The 24,542-nt window shown below is 37.6% G+C and overlaps 1 protein-coding gene across 4 annotated transcripts in view; it reads left to right on the top strand.

Annotated features, from left to right (window-relative positions):
• The window catches only part of TMEM273 (transmembrane protein 273), a 185,667-nt gene that overhangs the window by 104,409 nt on the left and 56,716 nt on the right, over positions 1-24,542 (top strand). For all 4 annotated transcript variants that reach the window (XM_056800885.1, XM_056800891.1, XM_056800887.1 and 1 more), the window contains one exon: positions 7,603-7,971. In XM_056800885.1, the coding sequence (XP_056656863.1) occupies positions 7,926-7,971 (46 nt within the window). In that variant the 5' untranslated portion in view covers positions 7,603-7,925. The remainder of the gene's footprint in view (positions 1-7,602; positions 7,972-24,542) is intronic.

The raw sequence follows: 24,542 nt of genomic DNA, 5'->3' as shown, positions 1-24,542 counted from the left end.
GGTCCCTCACTTTATGCCCCTTAGTCTTCTTAGTTTCCTCTCTCTATAGTCCAATCTTTTTTGACATCCTCTCTCTCCACTCCTCTCATCTTAATCTTCTCTCTGGTTCTCCAGTGTTAAAGCCATTTTTGCTGATTCTAAAGCTTTTGAAGCTATTCTGGAAATAATCTCCTCTGCTGGACTTGGATTTTAGGAGTTGGAAGCTTGAAAGGAATGGTTTTTGTAGACAAAGTTTATTTCTTCATTGGGTTCTCTGGGAGCTAAGGCTATAATGATAATAAGTTTCACATCTAGATAGTTTCCTTTACCAGGCATTTCACTTGCAAAAGCTTATCTAATAAGGCAAATGGAGCTATGAACTTTGGAGAAGAGTCTGAAAAAGTTGCCTACAATGTAGATGTGATCAGCTACTGTAATTTAAATTTGCAGAAACTTTACCTCCTAAAAGGTTTGTATGAGATTTGTAATAGGGACTGTTTTTAGAAATGTGCTGCTAAAATGAATGAGTGGAGAAAATAGACTTAAGTGTATTCAAAGCAGAATAAGTTAAGGCCAAACAGAAGAAAGCTCTTCCTTCTTTAGACAATTGTTTTGAGATTCAGAAAGGCAATAGTCCAGTTGCTAATAACCAGCTGCTAAGGGAGGAAGTGATTGCATCACTAAATTTCAGTACTTGGGACAAGGTTTTCTTGCCCTGTCCAACCTTTAGTTCTGAGTTCAAAATAGATCTCAGCCATTGAAGCACACCTTGACCTTATTTTTCCATCCTCTATACCATATCTTTGGCTACATGCATCTGTCACTTTTTTAAATCCTTATTTTACAGAATGAGGAAAGGAAACCATAGAGAGGCAAAAGGATTGACCTGAAATACAGTGATAATACTGTATCCAATACAGAATCCTCTAACTAATAATTCTTAACCTTTTTGTCTTCAGGATTACTTATTTTATACTTTAAAAAATTATGGCAAACTCCAAAGAGCTTTTGTTTATGTGGGTTATATCAACTTATATTTATAATATTATGACTTTAAATAGCAATATTATTTTTAAAATAGTTTAACTTCATGGACCACCTGGAAGCATCTTATGGACCCCCTAGAGGTCCCTGGACCACATTTGAGAACTGCTGTTTTTTTAGAGTTTTTATTTTCTTGTAGAATTTGTCTAATATAGCATCATCATGAACACTTGCAGGCCATCATGCTAGATGCTAGGAATACATATATAACAATAACTTGCATCTATAGAGCAATGTCACAATTGATAAAATGTTAATAGCAGGGTAAGTATAAGCAGTGTTCCTTCCATTTTATAGATGAAGAAACTGAGGCTGCAGCAAATCAAATGACTCGTTCATGGTCACAGAGATAGCAAGAGCTAGAGCCAAATCTGGTACCATTTATGGTAGATGATTACATGGTAGGTCCCTGATCTAATGTGTGCACAGCCCACTTGGGGAGGTAGGATTGTTATATAGAAAAATTAATAACAACAATAGGGGGCAACTAGGTGGCTCAGTGGATTAAGAGAGGAGGGCCTGGGTTCAAATCTAACTTCAGATACTTCCTAGCTATGCAACCCTGGACAAGTCACAATTCCCATTGTCTATCCCTGTAACCACTCTTTTGCCTTGGAACTGATAAACAATATTGATTCTAAGAAGGTAAAGAGTTAAAAAATAACATCACAATGTGGTATACACTAAGGGAATGTATGTACATATGAACTAAATGATTTATCCATTATATATGTAACTCACAAAAAAATTCTGTTTTGTTCAAAGTGGAATTAATAACATCTGTGATGTTATTTCATCATTTGGCTCTAGCCCCAGCCCCCTTTTAGCACCTGTTTGAATCCATTGTTGGGCTCAGCAGACACCACATCCTGCACTGTGTATATTAGCTATTTTTAGAGGGTCCTCCCAAGGAGTCCTTTCTCCAGTGCTATTTTAGGGAAAGTGAAAAGTCAATCAGGGTTGGAAATCTTTAAAGATGTGGTCAACAGAAGTTGTGCTCAGGAATGTGGCTGGCCATTAACTCTTAATTTCATCCCAGAGTCATTTCCTGACCATCCCTCCACCCCCAGAAAAGTGAATGTCCTATTTGTGATGCAAAGTTTTTACTAAGGTTTTCCTCAGATTAATAAGTATCAGAGTTTAAAGGCACCTTAGAGATCATTTAGTCTAACCCTTCCCTTTTTAAATAACCAACTTTTTTTATTTATGCAAATTAGAGTTGTGAAAACTGTCCATTATTCATTTCAGAATCAAGGATTATAAATAAAGGAACTCATAGGTAAGGAAAGCTCCATTTCTCAGGCCATGCTCAAATCTAAGGAAGCCTTTGAAAATCATTTCCCTGCCAGGAATTCTCTAGACAGGGCAAAAGGAAATTCAGGAGAAAGGTGCTAGTGGAAAAATATCAACCATAACCCAGTCTGAACTGCCTCCCTGTTGACCAGTTTTGAATACACAGGAACATCAGGATCTTACCTGGACTTCCACCCTTAGAAGGATGGAGGAGTGTCTCTAGGACATAATGGATGTGTGTGTGTGTGTGTGATCCAGGGCAGTCACTTAACTTCCTGATAGAACATCAACAGAGACCGAGGCAGTCAGGTGCTCATTGCTGCATGGCTGAGTGGGTGACAGGAACATGTCACTCTCCCTTTCCCTTCTCCCAAACCCCTACCTCTGTTTTGAAGGCAGTTCACAGTAGTCCTATTTCTTCTCAGCCACAAAAGAAAAAGAGATTAACAGAGGAGTGGAATTTCCCTGTGTATACTCACTGAATTTTAGTTTGGAACCCCCAAGTAATCAGATTTTCCTCTACAACCAATTAAAAGATATTTTGTTATTACAGAGTATAAACCCTTCAATAATACATGGTCAGTATCTAGCTGTCCCCAAGTTTCCACTTGATCATTTGGATTTTAACCAGGTGGAAAAATTCTTTATATGCTCCAATAACTACTCTCTATGGGCCAGTTTGCCCTCATTACATCAATGTGGATTGATTTGTAGGGTACGTGATTTCAGAATCCAATTTTTAAAGACTTTTTGGCAAATTTTTTCAGGTAGGTAATTAACAAACATTTATTAAATATTTGCTATGGGCTAGGCACACAAAGACAAATATTAAAGTCATTGTCCTCAAGGAGCTTTTATACTCTATTGCAGGAAATGACAGAAACACATAAAAATATGAACAACTTTGCAGAATATACGATTTGGGGTGTCACAGATTATCAGAGCTTAAAGGAATCTTTGAGGTCATTTAGTCTAGCCCTTTCATTTAATATAGATCAGTGCTCTGTCAATGGCTGTGTAGCTGGTAAATGGCAGAATGAAAATATGGCCCCCAGTCTCCTGACTTCCTCTTCAATACCCTTCCCACTTTTCTTTCAACCTCCCTCTTTAGGATTATGTGCCTTTAGTTTTGTCCCCATAAGGGCAGATTCTCCAAGATGCTTGGAGGAAAGTATAAATCTTTATTTCCATTGACATTTAACATTTCCTTCAATTATTGAAAAACATATGATTCTGAGGAGTCTATTGACTTCATAAGACTCTCAGAAAGATCCATAAGACAAAGAAGGCTAAGTAAATCCCATTTAATAGCCAGATGCAATGATTCAATTTACAAATTATGGGTATTTCCCAATGTAATTAATTTATTTCTTTAAAAAAAAACAACACTTACTTTCCATCTTGGAATCAATATTAAGTAACAGTTCCAAGGCAGAAGAGCCTTAAGGGTTAGGCAATTTGGTACCGAGTGACTTTGCCAGAGTCACATAGCTAAGATGTGTCTGAGGCAAGATTTGAACTCAGGCTCTTCCATCTCCAGGCCTGGCTCTCTATCCATTAAGCTACCTCTTTGCCCCAATTAATATGCTTCTTAACCCCAAAGAAACTAGCAAACTTTTGTTTGAGCAATACCTGGATTAGAAGATCTAGCATATTAATTTTTTAAGAAAAAATTCTGTCCCACAAAACTAGACTTAAGCTGCTTGGGAACAATTTAACATATACTCAGGATCAATCCTAGGTAAAAGTAAGTCACTGTTGATACAGAAGGTTATGGGACTTTTTTGTTTCTCTTCATGCTGTCTGCTTTTAAAATCAGAGATGTGGTTGTTATAGATATTACAGTTAGATAATAAGGCCCTGTCATTGGTCTTATTCTGTGTTTTATGAAATCACATAGAAAACTGCAAATATCTAATCAGAAACTTAGTTTCTCTAACTTGTCCTGGAGATTGAGTTTGCTGGCTCTTCAAATTGTAAGGTTTGCCCTGACATTTGGAGCAAAATCAATAAAAACTGAGTATCGGAAAATATATAGACAACCAATTTCATTTTGTAGCTTTTTTGTGACTAACAGAGAAATACAGACTAAATTGCGTGTATGAGGATGTGGGTGGCTTTACACTCTCCAACCTCAGCAAATGGGCTTATGGAGCAGTGGTGACAGATTCTGAGTAGAAGGTCTTTTCAAAGTGAAAAGTAGGAGGATAGCAGAAATGGGAAGATTCTTTGTGTTTTGTGGTTTATTACTATTCATGACAAAGAAACCTCCTTTCCTGCCATCAGAGAAGAAATAGGTACCACTCATTCAGGGGTAGAGCTAAGGGGTTATCAGAAACCATCTACACTTAAATTCAAAGATCATAAGAAAGTACAGTTTGAGCTGGAGGTGATCTCAGAGAGCATCTCCAAGAGTTCTTAATCTGGAGTTTGTGAACTTAAAAAATGCCTTGATAACTATTTAAGTATACCATATATTTTATTTTATTCCCTTAAACAACATTTTTCTGAGAAAAATTCTATGTGCTTCACCAGAAACAAAAACATTTAGAAAACTGATCTAGCTCAATTCCCTCATTTTTGCAGACAAGGAAACTGAGGTCCATGAAAGTTTCTAATAAAGAAGAGCCTCATACAAAAGCCTTAGGAGTGGATAATATCCATTAAATTAGAATTTTGGACATGATTTATATCCTTGTTTAAGTTACATTTATTTTCAATTATTCTAATTTCTCTTTTATTAATGAGGGGAAATTGAGCCCCTAGTAGAGTAAGGCAAAGTTTGTCCAAGGTCATATGAGGAGGCAAAGCCCAAAATAGCACATTCTGAAATCCCATTGCTTTATTCAGGGCTCAAGAAAATATGAGCCATCACACCTGATTAAAGCCTTTTGGTTATTAAAAAAATCAGATACTAATACTTCATACTCCCTACTTTGTAATGCAAAAGTTTTGGGAATGTGTAGATGAAGGGTAATGAGGTAATCAATTCAGATCTCCTGACTATGGGTATGTCAGATCCACATCCTTATGGGTCCAGTTCCTTAAAGAGATTTTTCACAAACAAAGAAATTTGGGACAAAGAATTTTAAGAATCAGTCTGATGTAGGGACAATTAGGTGGTGCAGTGTGGATAAAGTGTCAGATCTGGAGTCATGAGTGAAAACGTTCAAATGTAGCTTGAGCTACTTACTAGCTATCTGATCCTGGGCAAGTCACTTAAATCTATTTGCCTCAGTTTTCTCATCCATAAAATCAACTGGAGAAGGAATTGGAAAACCATTCTAATATCTTTGCTAAGAAAAGTACAGAAAAGGATCACAAAGAATCAGACTTGACTGAAAATGAGCTGAAGAAGAAAATGGCAGACCACTCTACCATCTTTGCTAAGAAAACCCAAGAAAAGAGTCCCCTCAAATCAAAGATGACTGAAAAATAGCTAAATAACAACACCACCCAAAGAATTGCCATGAGATAAACCAGAAGAATTGTTTGGGCTATACCACACAAAGGCTTCTCTTAGACACTTTACCCATGCTGACTTTACCATTCTTAGGCGTAGACATAGATTGGTTCAGGTGCTTTCTTTATCTGCCTGCTCTATTAGGCAAAGCTGGACTGGCCATGTTTGTTTGTTGACCCTTCTGTTATACATTTTGCAATATCCATTTTGATTTCAAAATCACACTATTTCCTAAAGCTTTGGAAGTTGGAATTGGGGAGTGGATGGGAAGGTAGGATTTTGACATTAAAGGAGTAAGAAAATTCAGGAAAAATGGCATACTGAAACTTTTCAGCAAATGAAGCAGAAATATGAAGAGCAGGAAGAAGTGAAAGGCATTTCCTAACTGTTTTTTGGAGTGGCAGAAAGGAAATGTGGTAAATCATTGGAGAACCATGGTTTCCTCTGCTAGTGAGGGGCAGATCTGTTTTTATGTGTGTGGCTTTGCTATAGTGCTAAGATGAGGAATCTCCCACAGTTGTTCAATTATCTCAGCCTCAGAGAGCTGACAGTTATAAGAAGGAATTGACAAATAGTAGTTGAGCAGATGGAAATCCTTTAGCATATTTTTTATTTGTTCCAGATGCCCAATCCCCTCCAAACACAGCTTCTGATAGTAGGGGGCTGGCCGAAGGTTATTTTGCCCTGGAAAATAGTATCAAAGATCTCCTAGTACCACATTCTGGTTCTAACTTCACAAAAAGTTTCCCAATTCCCCTTCATTATGGATGGAATTTCCAGGGCTTTTATTTCATTTTCATTAATAATAGTCATAATAATGTATTGTTCATGTGAATTTATATATAATGAAGAAGCTAGTTGGGATAGTAGAGTATCAGGACTGAAGTCAGGAAAGTTTATTTTCCTGAGTTCAAATAAGACACTTATTATTAGCTTTAGTGACCCTGAACAAGTCATTTTACTTTGTTCATCTCAGTTTCCTCCTCTATAAAATGAGTTAGAGAAGAAAATGGCAAACCACTTCAGTATCTTTGCCAGGAAAACCGCAAATAGGGTCATGAAGAGTCAGTCATGATGAAAAACTGCTGAAAAATAACAATATATCCTAATACATGGTTAATTTTTGTGAAGTTCCATGTGTGACAGCTAGGTGGTAGAATGGATAGAGCTCTGGGCCTGGAGTCAGGAAGACTCATCTTCTGGAGTTCAAATCTGGCCTCAGACACTTACTTGTTGGGTCATTTAACCTCCTCTTCTGTAAATCGAGCTGGAGAAGAAAATGGCAAACCACTCCAGAGTCTTTGCCAAGCAAACCCCAAATGGGGTCATGAAAAGCTGGACGTGGCTGAAAACAAGTGAACAACAAATTCATATATAACCTCATAGTCCTCTATCAGGAGAATATGCTTTGGGTAGTCTTATCTATTAATAGGGCTTTTTTTCCCCCAGATATCAGCCCAAGTTCCCTTAGGTTTAAGATCACACATGGTTAAAGTCAGGATCCTGCTCTGACTGTCAGCATGTCCTGCCAGATGACCCTAACATGCCCTAAGGAGAGAAAATAGCTCAAAAGATTCTGTCAAGGTCAATCTTATGCTGCCCTGGTGAAAAAGACTTATTATACTGAATCACTTTATTTTATTTTATTTTATTTTTGCTCAACATTTCAGACAACTTGGAAGCACTACCAAGCACACAAGGCAGGGGAAACAACCTCATAACCAAAGGGAAGGAGGCAAGGAAATCTGATATCCCTCAACTATTCTGCTTCTTCATAATGAAGTTCCACATTTATTATCAATTATTCTCTTTCCCTTTTCCAGCTCTCAGGCACCATACAGACAGTATGGTCACAGAAAGCAGGAGTAAATACTCTACATTTCTTCATTTTGATCTGCTGGATTGAGGGAGCTTAAGAGGGAGAATGGTGCCCTTTGGAGAACTTGTGCTTATATGCGCTGCCTGCTTGCCCTCACAGCTGAGCTGTACTACCATCGGACCTATGCCAACAAATAGCTGAGATGAGCAATGGGAGCTGGTGCTGTGATTATGAAATAGAGCCAGGAGCACTGGCCTGCAGAAGCAACTGTATGACTGACTTCATCAGAGGATCATAGATTTTGAACTGGAAGAGATTTTGAAAATCATGGATTCTAATCTTCTCATTGAAGGACTTGTCCAAAGTCACCCAGGTAATAAACAGCCTCACCTGGTTTTGAACCCAGGCTTTTAGACTCTAAATCGAGCAGTCACTCCACCATATTAGCCTCTATCTGTTGTCTCGATTCTTTGTGCTAACTAGTACTTTTCTCCTCTAAATTATGTTTGCTGAGGAGAAAAAGTTCTAAGCCAATGGGTAGTTTTGATATTGTTTAAATGATTTAAATTAAATTAGTAGGTGATTGAGATTTTTAAAATGAGATTACTTTTAGGCTTACAATAGTTAACTTATACAATGCTAACTAGGAAATAATGCCAAATGTATAACACAAAATCACATTATAAAACTTGAACTACTAAACTGGATCCTGTTCACTGAAAAAAACTGCTAATGGTGGTCATGGGAGATTCTCTCTCTCTCTCTCTCTCTCTCTCTCTCTCTCTCTCTCTCTCTCTCTTTCTCTCTCTCTCTCTCCCCCTGTCCGTCCCTCCCTCCCTCCCCGCTTGCTTCCTGAATCAGGTATCTCATGGATTTTTGGCCTGCCTGACCAGTTGCATATTAGGTCCCTAGAATAAAGCATTGTCCTTGGACAATGCCAGCCTGAGTCCCTATGGGGTCATTGACTCTTTCTCACCTGTTAATCTCTGGATAATATTTAGCACAAACTTGGCTTCCTTTCTACCTTTGTAGAGACTTTGGACTTAAGGAACTGAGAATTCATTTAAATATTATTTGTTAAGCTTTTATTATGTTACCCAACATTATTCTGGGAACTGGGAGAAATACTTTTGCCTTCAGGATGCTTACAATCTTGTAAATTTAGCTTGTTGAGGCATGGTCATTTCACACTAAATTTTTATGGGTTCTGACTTAAGGTTAAGAAATACAGTGTACTTATAAATATGCAAATATTGGTAAGTTTGCCTGTTTGAATCACACAGTTCCATTGCTGATCATTTGAGTTAACCAGCTATCAGAGGTGAGGAGGGTAGTCATGGGAGACTGAAGAGAGTACTGGTCTTAAAGTCATGAAGAACCATCTCTATCTGTGACTGTGACCTTGGATAAATTCCTTAATTTCTCTATGCCTCAACTTTCTCATCTGTAAAATAGGTATAATACCTGTTGTAAGTATCTCCCAGAATTATTGTGAGATGCAAATGAATTAATATATGTAAGGTACATTGCAAACTTTAAAGTGACATATACATTTTAATTATTATTATTAGTCTGTGAGTTAGTTAACTAACAGAGCTTCAGGGTCATGAATTCATCTCTGAATTTTGGAGGATTGACCCAAACTTTCTTCTTCCTGTCTTTAGAACAAGACTTCTCTGATATAGGTTTCATTAATCTAATCAATTGTTATTTTTTTCCCTCCATCTCTCCTTTCCTCCCTTCCTTCCTCACTCCCTCTCTCTCTTCCTTCCTTCCTCACTCCCTCTCTCTCTTCCTTCCTTCCTTCCTTCCTTCCTTCCTTCCTTCCTTCCTTCCTTCCTTCCTTCCTTCCTTCCTTCCTTCCTTCCTCCCTCCCTCCCTCCCTCCCTCCCTCCTTCCCTCCCTCCCTCCCTCCCTCCCTCCCTCCCTTCCTTCCTTCCTTCCTTCCTTCCTTCCTTCCTTCCTTCCTTCCTTCCTTCCTTCCTTCCTTCCTTCCTTCCTTCCTTCCTTCCTTCCTTCCTTCCTTCCTTCCTTCCTTCCTTCCTTCCTTCCTTCCTTCCTTCCTTCCTTCCTTCCTTCCTTCCTTCCCTCCTTTCTCTCCTTTTATCTCTATTTCATAACTCACATCTTCCTTACTTGAAGTCTTTGAGCTGTTCTCAGATGTGGGATATTTTCATAATGCCATTCAATTATAGTTTTCAGACCTAATGATTCATGTCTCTTCTTCCCTAATGGAACTAAGGCTATGAATCAGATCTCTAACAACTAAGGATATGAATCCACTCTCCAAGAGAGTCATCCTTTTCCTTGGGTTTTCTTTAATTGATGAGTAATTGTGGGATTAACTTTCAATAAAAATGCATATGATAATACTAGATCCAGAAACACATGAGGAGTCATAATGAAGATAATCAGCACTGAAAGAAAAGCCCATTCAGAGCCCCTCAGAAACATTCAGTGCTTAGGACAGGACGCTCTTAAAAACACTATATTCCATTTGAAACTGTGAGAAGAATGGAGATAAACAGCAGATAAGTGTCCCAATTGGAACTTAAGGCAGAAGTTTGACACTAATGATGCATAAATGACTTGCATAAAATGATATTGAACAAAATCTCAAATGAAAGTAAGCAAACTCATGAAATTACATTAGATAAACTTTGAAACTTTAGTGTACATCTTAAGTAAGATGGGATTCACATTTCTGTACTATGATTCCTTAATGGATCTGAGATCTCACTGTTAATGGTGAAGACTTCCAGATGCTCCAGTTTCAGATGACATTGTGCCATGTATACAATACAATGAGATCCATATGAAACAGATATGTCCAGCAGCCTACAAAGGTAAAAAACAAACAAAAAAAATGGCTAACATGCCTATGTCCAGACTATGAAATGTACTTGGATGGGTAACTCATTGACTTAATCTATATGTACATTTATATTTTCGATTTTCGTACTTCAAAATATAAAAGAATCATAAAACAAAACAAACAAAAAACACTGTATATCTGGAAGGGACCAAAGAATTCATCTCTTCTCAATCCCTCTTTTTTATGGTGGAAGAAAATGATGTGCTGAGGGTAGGAGAAGTAACTTATTCATAGGCAGTTAGTTAGTAGAAAAGCAAAGGGCCCCAGACCATAGTCCATTAGAGTTGGAGGGGAACTCAAAAATCAATGAATCCAAAATTTTGTGGGTAGGAGTTCTGAGATCCAAAGGAGTAGTGGAAAAAAATACATATATTCTGGAGAATGTTTTTTTTTTTTTCCATTTTAAGATTCTATCTGAAATTATTATCTACCAGTAGTCAAGGTCAGCCCACCATGAGGTGGAATAGGGACAAGGTAGAGAAGAGAGAAACAATCAGATATTTACTGGATCCCAACTCAAGGAGATCTGAACAAATTTTTTTCAGGTTAAAAAGATAGTGGCCTATTTTCTCTGGAAATTCTGTCTATTTGCTTTGGAATTAGGCTAGAATGAGTATCTAAACCCAGACCAAGAGGAACAAACTGCCTCGTGGACAGGAATATAAGTTCATTTATAGAATGTGCAATATAAATTGAATTTGCTGGAATTTATTGACATTGAAATGGAATAATTATTTTTTTGGCTCTAATGTCCCTACTCGCCTTTGTACCCCTATTGTTTTGATGGATTTTTCTAGCAGCAGATCTCCAGTATATTCCATGGCTCTTTAAGAGAGGTGAGTTGCAGAAGATGACAAGGTATGGAAGAGTTGTCATCTGCAAGTAACAGAAAAAAGATTATTTTTTTCCTTCCTACCTTTATTATCTTATACTTCCTTCCTTCTCTTATACATACTCTGGCCCAGTTCCACTGGCCTACTTCTCTTGGTTGGAGCCCAGGCTTTAAGTCTGGTGTCTGAATACAATTAATGAAAGTGGCAAAGACAGAGGAGAAATCCTCACAGTGTTTGTCTTCAGTGTACCAATTGGATGGTCTTTGGGAAAAGACCTAGGGAATGATCCTTTGGAGAACTGCACAAGTATAGACATTAGAGGCAGAAAAAATATTACTTCCTTTCAGGTTCATTAGCCACAAGCTGTTGGCTTAAAAAAGTATCCGTGTTCAAGTCTTTCTCTTTTAGTCTTATCCTACTATGAGGGTAAGAATGGTTCATTCAATATTATTATTGGTGGGGGGATGGGTTTGTGGGTGGGGGCTGAACTTTTGCACAGAGGAAAAGTTTACAAGAAGGAAATATTTTGTTCCCAATCCCAAAGGGTAGGAAGAGTGGCACTTGAGCTCACCTCTAATTACAGCCACTATGACAGTTTGTATGTTGTAGCAATAAAAATAACCATCAACCTTACATAATCATTAAAGTTAAGCAAACAGCCCCTCACTGTATCATAATGTACAGGTAGTTGCTAATAAACCAGGAACAGCATTGGGGCATTCAAGGAACATCTTTCCTATCAAGCACAGTTTCTTAAGCAACTTTAGAGACATATTTTTATTAAGTATATGCAAGGCAGATGATCTTAAACCTCAAGAAGAGTGCGCATAATAATTGTGTGCTCCTCTAATGCTCTCCAAAGACCTATTGAGAGTCCATTCTGAAAGATGATAATATATCAAAAAGTTCGGCAAACTTCCTCCTAATGAACACATGCCAATTTGAGACCAAGAATTCTGGCCTCCAAGGACAAAATAACCACTGCTCTTAGTCTCTGGGTGTTTTGCTACTTTATTTCAGAGTGATTCAAAATCTAATTAAATTTCTAAACTCTAATGAAATTACGGAAGAAAAAATCATTTAGGATTATATTATACACAATTACTCATGGCTGAAAATTACAGTTACCCTCTTTCACCAGGATTGCATCTCTTGGGGAATCCTTGTTATTTATCCAACATATAAATAAGACACTACTCCCACTATTTACAGGTTGGAGGTAAGAACTGAATTAATTAAACATATATATCGTCAACCGCAGCAGCTAGGATAGTGAGGTGTATTGGGTAGACAGAAAAGGAATGTGGATGGAGACCCCATTTCCAAGACAGGTTGACCATGGCAAAAGCCTGGGGAAATGTGAACAATGGCTTCTTGCTGTTGATAATTTTGTTTGCTTAGAGTTCTGGCTTTCTGTGGGTTCTGAAGGATCTGGGTTAGAGTAACAAAGGAGTATTAGTGAGATAAGATTAGAGATGAGATTGAACATTTGTTGGATTTTTCTTCTTGACTCCATTTGATCTCCTTCATTTTCTGTACAGCTCAGCAAAAATGACTTTCCAGCTCTTCTCCCCACATGACGCATTTCCTGATTTCAGGTCTTTTTACTAGCTGGTTGCCATGCCAGGAATGCTCTCTCTTCATCTCCACCTCTTGGCCTCCTCTCTTTCAAGTCTCAACTCAAATCCTACCTTCAACAAGAAGCCTTCCTTGAATCCCATCAAGACCAGATCTCTTCCCTTTGAGATCGCCTCCATTTTTTCCCATATATCTTATATGTCTACATGGTTGTTTGAAGTTATGGACTATGCTACTGACTTCCTTAGTATCCTCAGTCCTTAGTGTAGTACTTGGCACAAGGTAGGTGCTTACCAATGACTTGCCCTGAAGGACAATGCTTGCTTAGTGGTGTCATTACACTTCTTACACCTGAAGAATGGACAGGTCATCTGAGATTTGAACTGAGATCACTGATCTAAAGGAGATGAGTCTTTTGAGTCTATCCTCCTGGGCAGGGAATTCCATTAAAATGGTATCTTATAACTATCACTATCAACTTGAATTTCTGGGTTTTGAGAATTCTAGAGCTCTGATAGAGGGGACAGATATACTCCCTAGGGACTAGCCTCAGAGGGAGACAAAAGGCACTAATAGGGTTAAATCATCTTCCATTTTATACTTGTTTCTCCCCTTATCACACTAAGCCATGCCCTCTTGGACTGGGGAGAATATCCTGCTAGTGCACACTGCAGAGTTAAAGAGTTTTATAAGTCTGAACCTTAGGATTACATCATAGGATCACAGGCTCTGAAAGACCCTGTCAAGCTAGAAAAGCTTTGAGTCAAGTTACAATGATGAACTGATTGTATATTTGTCATTCAAGTACCATCCTTGAGGCTATATGATTGAGTACCAGGCTTTTTGAATTTGTAGTTATGAGGATTTAGCCTTAAATCCTGGCTTAGATTTTTACCAGTGTGTGCCTCTGGGAAACCTCCTTAATTTCTTTGTCTCAGTTTTTCTATCAGTAAAATGGGATGATAATGTCACCTACCTCAGACTGATTTTGAAGTTCAGATTACATGATCCTAGAGAAATGTCATAAAAATTTTAGCTATTATTAGATAACCTTAGAGAAGTCCATTACCAGACTAGAAGGTGTTCCAAAATCTTAGTGCATGGGACATCCTGTATTTTCCAAGAGGTAATGATATCTTCTCCACCATAGCAACCCATGAAGACTGTATGCTAAGCCAGACAGAGGTTGTTATCTATGTTGACTGGGGAAACATACTGATGGAATCATAGATTCTTAAGGACTATGAAAGATATCTGGAGCTCAGGGAACAATTCTCCTTTGGAACAAGTCAGTCATGGGCCTTTAGCCATAGCTTCTTGAGACAGGGAAGTGGGCACCACCATCCACCCCATCATTTAAGTTCATAATTTCAATGGCATCTTTTATTCATTGCTCTCATTTATCAATTCTTGGCCAAATCTTGTCAGAGCTTTCTTTTTCACCATTTGTACATCCACCATATTAGTTCAGATCAATAACCCTCTGGTTGGAGCTCCTGCCTAAAGTCTCTGCCCACTCCACTTTATCTTCCACTTAGCTACCAAAGTGATTTCCTAAAGTGTAGATTTTATAGTATCGCTCTCATAAACACAATAAACTATGGGGACTGTTCATTGTCTCCATGTTCACATGTAAATACATCTGTTTGGCATTTAAAGCTTTTTCACAACATGACTCCTTCTTACTATAACTATCTTCTTACACTTTACTCTCTTCTCTACTACTCTGGCTCCAACTACACTGGCCTGCTTTCCATTGCTCTTCCATGATGCTTCATCTCCCATTTCCATGTCTTTGGACTAAATGTTCTTTATGCCTGGTATGCTCTCTTAGGTTCTTGGCTTCCTCCGTGACTCAGCTCAAATGCCAACATCTTCAGGAGGCTTTTCCTGTTCCCTTCACTGCTAGTACTTTTCCCTCCCAGATTAAATTCCAACTACTCTGTATATATCTTGTATTATACCTAGATATCTTCTTGTCTCCCCCATTAGAATGCAAGTTTATTGAGGACAGAGACTATTTTTCCCCTTCCTTTTCTTGTAGCTATAGCATTTATCAGCATGCCTGGAACCAAGTAAGCTTTTAATAAATGTTTATTTATTGATTGACTGGCGAAACCTGTAAGCATGAACAGTGTAATATTTATAGTGGAAAGATGGGTGAATTGAAAAAACAGGGGATAACGTAAGGTTTGTAGCAGGGAATGGAGGTCAAATGACCTTTGGCCTTTGGCCCTAGTGTGTATCTCTTGACTCAGAAAATCAAGTTAAATTTGGGCTTCAAAAGAGATGGTAGGGTGCAGTCTTGGAGAAGGACCTAAACTAGGAGCTATAGCAAGCTCAAAAAAAAAAAAGAAGAAAAATAGAAACCTAGTTTCATGGTGCCAGGTGACAGAGCCTGATGTCACTTCTACAAAAGATAAGAGGCAATTTTACTAGCCAAGGCAGAACCAGCAATTAGAATCTGGGTAGGAGATTTGCTTCTGGTAGACCTACCAGGATTGGAGGACTGGTTAGGTCTGAGAAAAAAAATCCAGAGGCTTGAGATGGGTTAGGGTATCTTTCTATGAAGAAAACTGGGAAGTGATCTGTTTCTCCCCCTCAAATCCATGACCAGGTGAAAAAGGCAATTATAAACTGCGACAGAGTGGCTTACTTAGGAAAAAAAGCCTTTCAAGGAGTGAGAGAAGTAAAAAGGATGTACCTGTGAAGATTCTGGGATCTTATGATAAAAGCTGAGTTTGGGAAAACAGATTATGAAGTTTGAGACATGGGACACTTCTATAACCTGAGTTTTCCAGATAAAAGGTTAGGCTTGAGTTAATATCATTTCTTTTTAGCTTGATATGATTCATTATGGGGGACCTAAGTGGCATGGTAGATATGGCCCTGGAGTCAGAAAGCCTTGAATTCAAATCTGGCCTCAAGCACAAAGTAGCTGTGAGACCCTGAGCAAGTCACTTTACCCCATATGCCTCAATTTCCTCATCTGAGCTGGAGAAAGAAATGGCAAACCTCTCTAGTATCTTTGTCAAGAAAACCTCAAAAGAGATCACAAAGGTAAGACAGGACTGATTCCCTAAAGAATAAATAACAAAACCATTTTAGTCACTTAAAGGGAAGAGAAGGGGAAGGGAATATGCATGCCAGGCATCATAGTATGCAAATATTATCATTTTTGGTCATGGGGAGGTATGGCCAGTCAGCAGCTTACTTAAAAAATATCTAGGGTTGGAGTATCTGTCTTCATGTCTTGAGATCTCAAACTACTCTGACACCATTATAGGGCATGGACTGAGGGAAGTGATAATCTTTGCTAGACTATGTCCTGATCAGATTACATGTTCAGTTCACAGTAAGAAGCAGTGTAGTGTATCTAGAGACAAGATGACCTAGGTCCATATCCTATTTCTGAGACATACCATCTTTACTTTTGGGGACTTCTGTTTCTTCAAATGGAAGGTGAGGAAAATAATACCCATAGTATCTTCTTCACAGGGTTGTTGTGAGGATATGTGTAAAGTACTTTACAAATTATAAAGCCTTTTATTAATGCCAAAAATAACATTTTGTGGTCCTCTTCTGCATGTGATATTTCATAAAGGATACTGACAAGGTAGAATAAGGGCGACTGGATAAAAGCAGTCAGGATGGGGAAGAAACTTAAAATGATGTTGTATGGGAAATGGTTGAATGGGAAAAGACTGCTTAGCATGGAGAAGACTTAAAGAAGAACTGGAATTTAAGAATATTTGGAAATGCCAAGAAAATTTTTTTTTTATCAATTGAAGCAAATGTTATTGCTAACATTTAGGGAGTCATGATAATTTTCTTCAAATTTATGAAAGTTTGGCATGTGGAAGAAGGCAGAAAATTGTTTTGGTGGCCCTGTAAAGGGACACTTAAGATCAGTATATAGGGAAGCAGATTTTGGCTCAATATTAGGAAAAATAACCAGAACTTCCTAATAGTAGAGCTATCCCAAAATGGAATACGCTTCCTTGGGTACGGGAATGTAGTGATGAGTTACTTTTTACCAGGAGTATTTAAAAAGAACTATATAAATACTTATCTGGGATGTTATAGATGGAGTTCATGATTTGGGTCAAGGATGACCCACTGGATGACTAATGAGGTCTCTGCCAATTCCAAAAGTATATAGTTCTTTGGTCAACCTAGGAAAAAAGGTATCACGAAGAACATAAAAGGAAGGTAAAAAGACAGTGAAACCAGCTTCCCTATAGGTGGCATGGAAGACCACAAAGGAGATCTCTGAAAATTTTAAGTTCTTGGGCTTGGTGTGGAAACCTAGGACTTCTAGCAAGGACTTTCCTTTTAAATTATTATGGTGTCTTCCTTGCCTATAATAAGTGAAACTTAAAAAAAAAAAAAAACAAATGGCTCCCATGTTGTCAGGGATCAAAAGACATCCAAAGGTTTCAGAGAAATGAAAAGTGGCTATCTTCCCCCTCTCATATAAGCTGGGAGCAGCGAAAAATTCAGAGAAAAAAGGTGAAAAGAGTCAAATAATCTCAAAAATTTCAATAACAACAATTTAAACAACAACAGTGGGCAATTGGGTGTGTCAGTGAGCCAAATCTCAGGGTTTTCTGTTGAAAGAAAAAAAATGGCATTCCACTGGGTTATGAAGTACACTGAATACCATAATGTCACACATATCTTTTCCTTTATCAAGTAGTAGTGTGGAATGAGAAGGAATTCACTACTACAATCTACTAATTCAAAAGAAGGTTTAGTAGAGGAGATAAACATTCAGGAAAGCATTGGAGGAAGAAAAAGTTGATTGCTTCAGACATGGGAGACATAGAATGAAAGAAAGGTATGGAGTACCTGCCAAGTGAATGAAAGCAAATTAAGAAATGTGATCTTGCTAAATTGGTATTTTAGCATGGCCATGAACAGTGGCAGGAAAGCTATGATCAACTGAATTACTGCTGTGTCCTTGTTAAGCATCCTTTCCATATCATGGCTAAATAAAATGGATTTTCTTTTTTATGTGTCCAAAGCCATCTATTCTCATTTTCTCATTTTTTTTAGCTAAAGGAACAGGCCCATGTAGGTTAAGAAACTTGGTCAAAGTCCTGCAGATGGTAAGCAGAAGAAGTGGAACATGAACTCAGCTCCTTTGACTCCAGAGATTTCTCCTTTGTACCATGCTGCCCCTCAAAAGGGAGAGGCATGAGTTGGGAGACTAGGGAATCATGCTTTATCTACTACATAATTACCATCTTTCCCTTTTTAGAACATTCTTACTAGCAGCAAATTTTGATTGAGTAAACAGTCTGTATGGAACTTTTCTATACTTTATAAGAATTTACAGAATATGAATTATATGGCTGACAATGTCTTGGGTGGGATGTAAATGAATGAATGGATGAAAAGGCATTTATTAAGCACTATGTATAAATATTGGGCTGAGTGCTAGAGACACAAAGAAAACAAACAGAAACCCCCAAGATAATTCCTTTCAGTATAGAAGAAAAGCTGCTCTTTCCAGGGCTGTTGGATACAGGGTTCTAGACTCTTTCCATCATATTCAGAGGGGAGGTGGTATTCAGAATATTGTGATGAAGTAAGACCTAATCAACACAAACAATGCCACCTAGGGGAGGTTCTGAAATCTGCATATATTCATCCTAATCTCCTGAACCTTCTCCATCTCCATCTTTATAACTGGATAGTAGAAATTGGTCAAAAGGGATGATTCTAGATTCCTAAAAGAACCTTAACAAGATTGACTGAAAAAGGGTAAAATTATGCTTTGCAATGTTTTAACAGTAAGTGTATTTTATTATATTTCAACTCATTTAAATATTGGTTTTCTATTCTTCTACAAGTGGAAGCAGCATGGACTGGTAAGTAGATAGAGGGCTGGACCTGGAGTCAGGAAGAACTAGGTTCAGATTCTACTTTTGATACCAACTAGTTATGTGACATCATGTAATCACTTTATCTCTCCAAAGCTCTGTTTCCTCATCTATAAAATAAGGATAATGAGACTGTAACCATCCACTTCGTGAGGCCACTTATGAGGTTCTGATACAAAAGCTATTTGTTTTGTAGATCCTGTCTCCCCCTGCTCAATTACTGAAAAAGTAAGAAGGACTTCAAAGAATCTACTTTTAACTGGAGTTGCTAACCTGTTCCAACCTCCTGTCTTAGATATACATGTATGTGCATGTGTATGTATATATGTATACATTTATATGTTTATATTTATTCACTTTGTCATTGTGCTCTCTATATTTTTATATGCTTGTCTCCATTAGTATGCAAGTTCTTTGTGAGCAAGGGCTGTCTCATTCTTTATATCTGTATATTGTGCCTGGCACAATGCCTGGTATATAGCAGGCATTTAAATGACTATATTGACATTAGCTATATGGCCTTGGATAAACTGAGCCTCAGTTTTCTCATCTGTAAAATGAGATCATAATACTTTCAATATTCACTTCAGTATTGTAAGGATAGTACTTTGTAACTATAAAGGTAAGTCTATAAACATTTACTAAGTAACCACTATGTGTCAGGCTGTGTTCTGAGTGTTCACATATAAGGAAGAAGAGAGAAGCAACTAGCCATAAGAGAAATCCATTCGAAATGATCATAGATAAGAGAGAGCTAAATTCAAGGTGAAGTATACCTAAATCTGAGGAGAGACAATATTACAGTGATTCAAGTCCAGAGGAGTGCAATGCATTTAGCTTCTCCCCATTCTAGTGATCCATGATTAATGGTTATAAATGGTCTTTAAATCATTAACACCATGCAGCCTGATCAGTTACTTAGGGCATGAGGTCTGAGCCAAAGAAATAGATCCTAAGACTGACCTGATAGCTCTCCTCAAAAAATTTTAAAGCTAACATATGGAAGAGAGATGAGATTTGCTTTGTCAGTGGCACTAGCAGAACTAAGAGTGATAGGTGAATGATAATGCCAAGAGACTTCATATAAGACAACTAACTTCCTGTTCATTAAGGCTATAAAAATGAGAATATATAAACTTAATTAACTTATAAGGTAGTGAGTTTCCCCTTCTTTGGAGTACTTCAAGTAGAGGCCAGATGACCACTCATTGAGTGATCTCATAGAGGAGAATACAGTTTAGGTATGGTTTAGAATAGATGGTCTCTGGAACCTGAAGTCCTTTTGACAATAGAGATTCTTTAAATGGGCCAAGAATTAGCAACCTGGAAAGAGTGTATGTAGTGCCAGAAACTAGAATCTAGTAAGACTACTATAAGAGACTCTAAAAGCTGAGCTTTTTGGCTTTTTCGCCTTCTATCAGAGTATAGGATATCATGAACATCAAAGTATTATATAGTCTAAGAATGGTCCAGAAAAAAAAGCATGGCTCTATCCTAAACATTTCTTTATGTATACTTTCTATGTACGATTGTCTTATAAAGGGAGTATTTTTTCCTTCCTTCCTTCCTTCCTTCCTTCCTTCCTTCCTTCCTTCCTTCCTTCCTTCCTTCCTTCCTTCCTTCCTTCCCATTTCTTTTCCTCCCCATATTTATTAATCTATCCCATTCTTCTCATAGTTTCATAAATTTACTATCTTCACCCACTAGAATATAAGTTCCTTGAGGACAGGGACTATCTTTCTGTTTATATTTGTATCCCTAGTACTTAGCATAGTGCCTAACACATAAGTAATCATTTAACAAATGCTTTCTGACTTGACTTTTCATATGAGTCCCTGAGGGTGTTGGGTTGAAAGAAAGGGATGATTTGCCATGCTATATCAGGGCCAAGGTCAAGAGTCCAGGTTCATAAGATAATTGAATCGGAATATGTAAAAATGAATTGTGTCTGTGAGACAAGAGCTATGAATAACAACAATAACTGATATGTATGTATATGTATTTCCTCAATGTTTGCAAAGCACTTCACATTTATTATTTCATTTGAGCCCCATACAAGCTCTTTAAGGTAGAGACAATAGGTTGATACTGGGGGAATGGGGTTGCAACTGTGATTTCAAGAGGGGAATGAGGGATTCGTGGGAATGGGCAAACACACTATGTTTCTTCTTCAAATTTATAGTCTCTTCACAGAATTTGAATTTCTGTAGAGCACAGCCTTTCATTTTGGTCTTTATATTCCTAGTGCCTGGCACATAGTAGGCATTTAATATCTGTCTGTCTGTCTGTCTGTCTGTCTATCTATCTTCCTTCCTTCCTTTCTTCCTTCCTTCCTTCCTTCCTTTCTTCCTTCCTTCCTTTCTTCCTTCCTTCCTTCCTTCCTTCCTTCCTTCCTTCCTTCCTTCCTTCCTTCCTTCCTTCCTTCCTTCCTTCCTTCCTTCCTTCCTTCCTTCCTTCCTTCCTTCCTTCCTTCCTTCCTTCCTTCCTTCCTTCCTTCCTTCTTCTTTCTTTCTTTCTTTCTTTCTTTCTTTCTTTCTTTCTTTCTTTCTTTCTTTCTTTCTTTCTTTCTTTCTTTCTTTCTTTCTTTCTTTCTTTCTTTCTATACATTAATTGGAGAGTTGCACTAGTTTGCTCAGGGTACCATAGTTCATATGTGTCAGAGTTGGGAACGTAGAAATTAACAAAAATTGATACTTACATGGTACTTTAATGTTTGCAAAGCATAACCCATCAGCCCAGCAATTTCATTTCTGGGGAGAGAGACTGTTATCTGGGGCTAAAACATTTGCAGTTTATATTCCAGCCAGTGCTTCATTTCTCAAGGGCTGATTATCCAATATACAGATTCTCAAAGAACCACTGCATTTCTCCCTTCATACTGCCTGCCTTCCTAGCATTTCCTTGCTGAAAGTCCCCTTTTCACTGGAAGGTGAGGAGGAAAGACTGAAAACAATCCATTCTACAAATTCATTTTTCCTTTACAGCTCTAGGTACAGATTTTGTGAGAAGGAAGGCTAGAACTTTTGAGGATGGTGGTGTTCATAGTTAATCCCTATTATTTTTTCTCTTCTTTCTGCAGGTACAAATGCTATATTTAGTCATTTTAAAATGTGAAGCTAGTTTAGGAGTTACTCATTACAGTAAAGTGTATATTATATTATATATTATAGATAAAAATGAGGTTAAGCCACTTTGATACAAAAATCATTGATAATAAATCCCCCCTTTTTAAACCTTAGGTATAAAAATAACACAGAAGAAGGAGGGACTTTGAGGCATTTAAATTTCATACTAGTCACTAGACTTATGGCCAGAATTCCATACATGAGTACCAACCTTCCAGCGAATTTTGAGTTGTATAAAAATTAGGCTTCTAGGTGGCAAAGTAGAGAGTGCTAGGCTGGAATGATGAAGACTAATCTTCCTAAGTTTAAATCTTGTCTCAAAGGCTAATTAATCACTTAATCCTGATTTGCCTCAGCTTCCTCATCTATAAAATAAGCTGGAGAAGGAAATGGAAAACCATCCCAGTACCTTTGCAAGAAAACCCCAAAAGGAATCACGAAGAATTGAACATGACTAAAATATTTGATCAACAAGAAGATTCTTCGCTTAATTTTCTTAAAATAACAACTTGGTCTTTCATAACTCTTGTGAGATAAGTATGTTAAAGAGGAACTTCTTTTTTTATAAATAGATAAGAACAACCCAGTCTGTTGAGTAACTTTCTGAAGATCATAAAATTACCATGTGTGGGAATGTCAATTTGTACACAGGATGGGGGATGGCCCAGCCCAAGACTGTACCTCTGAATTATACTGGTTTTTTAGAACAACTACTTTCTGAGCTTATGCTGGTAGTAGGATATTATTGGCCTTGTTTTTAGACTACCTTTGCTTTAGGGGCACAGTTTCATCTGTGGTGATGCCTTTTCTCTGAATGGTTGTGAAATGACTTGTCCACTTGCTCCTAAATTATGTTAATGGGTAGCAAACAACTCACCCTTCCTTCCATCTATCACTTGGGGGAAAAAAATCAAGATTGAAGTTACTTTGGGCTTTCAGTGATCTAATTATCTTACAAACTGATTTCCTTAATAATGAAATTTGCATTAGTATCTTAATGACCTCAATAAACATAGAATTATATATTTATGTGTATATATGTGCATGTGTACACATACTTGGTTATATTTTAAGTGAATTTAGTAATGCAATATTACCCCTGGGTCAGACTGAAATCTTAAACATTTGTGTGTTTATGTATATCAATACATATATAAATAATCCATACTACATTATATATATATATATATATGTGTGTGTGTGTGTGTGTGTGCCTATATATTATATATCTGTTCATATGTGTGTATATATGTATAATTCAGAAGTAAAGTCTTTGGCTGGGCCATCCCCCATCCTGTGTACAAATCGACATTCCTTCACACAGCAATTTCATTGTCTTCAGAAAGTTACTGGCCAGACTGGGCTGTTCTTATCAATTATCACTATAATGTAGATATCTATATAATATATATGAGTGTCTATATTTTATTTATATGCACATATACATAAATAGACATGCATATATATATATATGTGCATATATGTGTGTGTGTGTGTGTCTGTGTGTGCAATCAGAGACCTTTGTGATCATCTAGTTCAGGCTCTTAATTTTATAGATGAGAATGAAGCCTAACATGAATAGTTTAACTGGAACTCAAATTGTTCCTTATACCACACAGGCCCCCCTCCCCCCCCCTCTCTCCGGCTCCCTGTCTCTCTCTCTCTCTTTCTCTTTGTCTCTGTCTCTGTCTCTCTGTCTCTCTCTCACTCTCACTCTTTATATATATATATATATATCCTATAGTTTACAGTTAAGAGTGCACCAAGGGCAAACTTTTCTATGTACATTTTGTCATCTATCTGTCTGTCTGCCTGCCTTCCTGCCTGTCTGTCTGTCTGTCTGTCTATCTATCTATCTACTATACAAGTCTATTCCTAAATTCATAATGCTCACAAACTACTAGGTTGCCTACTGGGAAATGCATTTTTTAGATCATGACATATCTTGAGGATCATCCATCAAGTTGCAGACAGATTGTGATTTACACTGACAAACGGAGTACCCCTGTGTTTGAAATCACTTAATTTTTGTATTATAATACTCTCCCTGCCATCTTAAAATATGTCTTTCTTATTAAAAACAAACACCTTTGAATATATACTGCCCTTTCTAGCCACTGTCTAACATCTTTGTCTTTCATTGTCACATTCCTTGAACAAGTGGTCCACAATTGTTTTGTCATCGATGGACCACTGCCATGGAATCCATGTTGGTCTCTCAGCATGAGCTAAGTAGACAAAATACTTTTGGCCAATGGAAGACCATACCTTTGCTCCCCTTGAGTGGATAATATTGGCCTATTTGGTTGTCCTTCACACTGGAACACATGAACAAAATAACAAGTGAGACCACACAGTAGAGGTGTTTTCTCATCAGTTGTTCAGTATGTCTCTTCTTTCCAATATAGACAACTGTGCACAACTAAACAGAGTGCATGAGTACTAATATCAGAGATATCGCTAGCGTTAGTGACCTAGGTTTGACATACAACAATAAAGAGGAGTTAATTGGTAAAGATTTATAAAGCTCTTACTTTGTGCCAGGCACTGGGCTAAGCCTTGGGAATACAAAAAAAGACAAAAGTGAGTCCCTGCATGACCTTGAGGAGCTTACAGTCTAGTGGAGGAGAAAACATACAAATAGC

Source organism: Monodelphis domestica, chromosome 1, assembly GCF_027887165.1.
Source record: "Monodelphis domestica isolate mMonDom1 chromosome 1, mMonDom1.pri, whole genome shotgun sequence".
Classification (NCBI taxonomy): Eukaryota; Metazoa; Chordata; class Mammalia; order Didelphimorphia; family Didelphidae; genus Monodelphis; species Monodelphis domestica.
The sequence above is the reverse complement of the archived record's forward strand: the minus strand, read 5'-3'. Positions and strand labels throughout refer to the sequence as shown.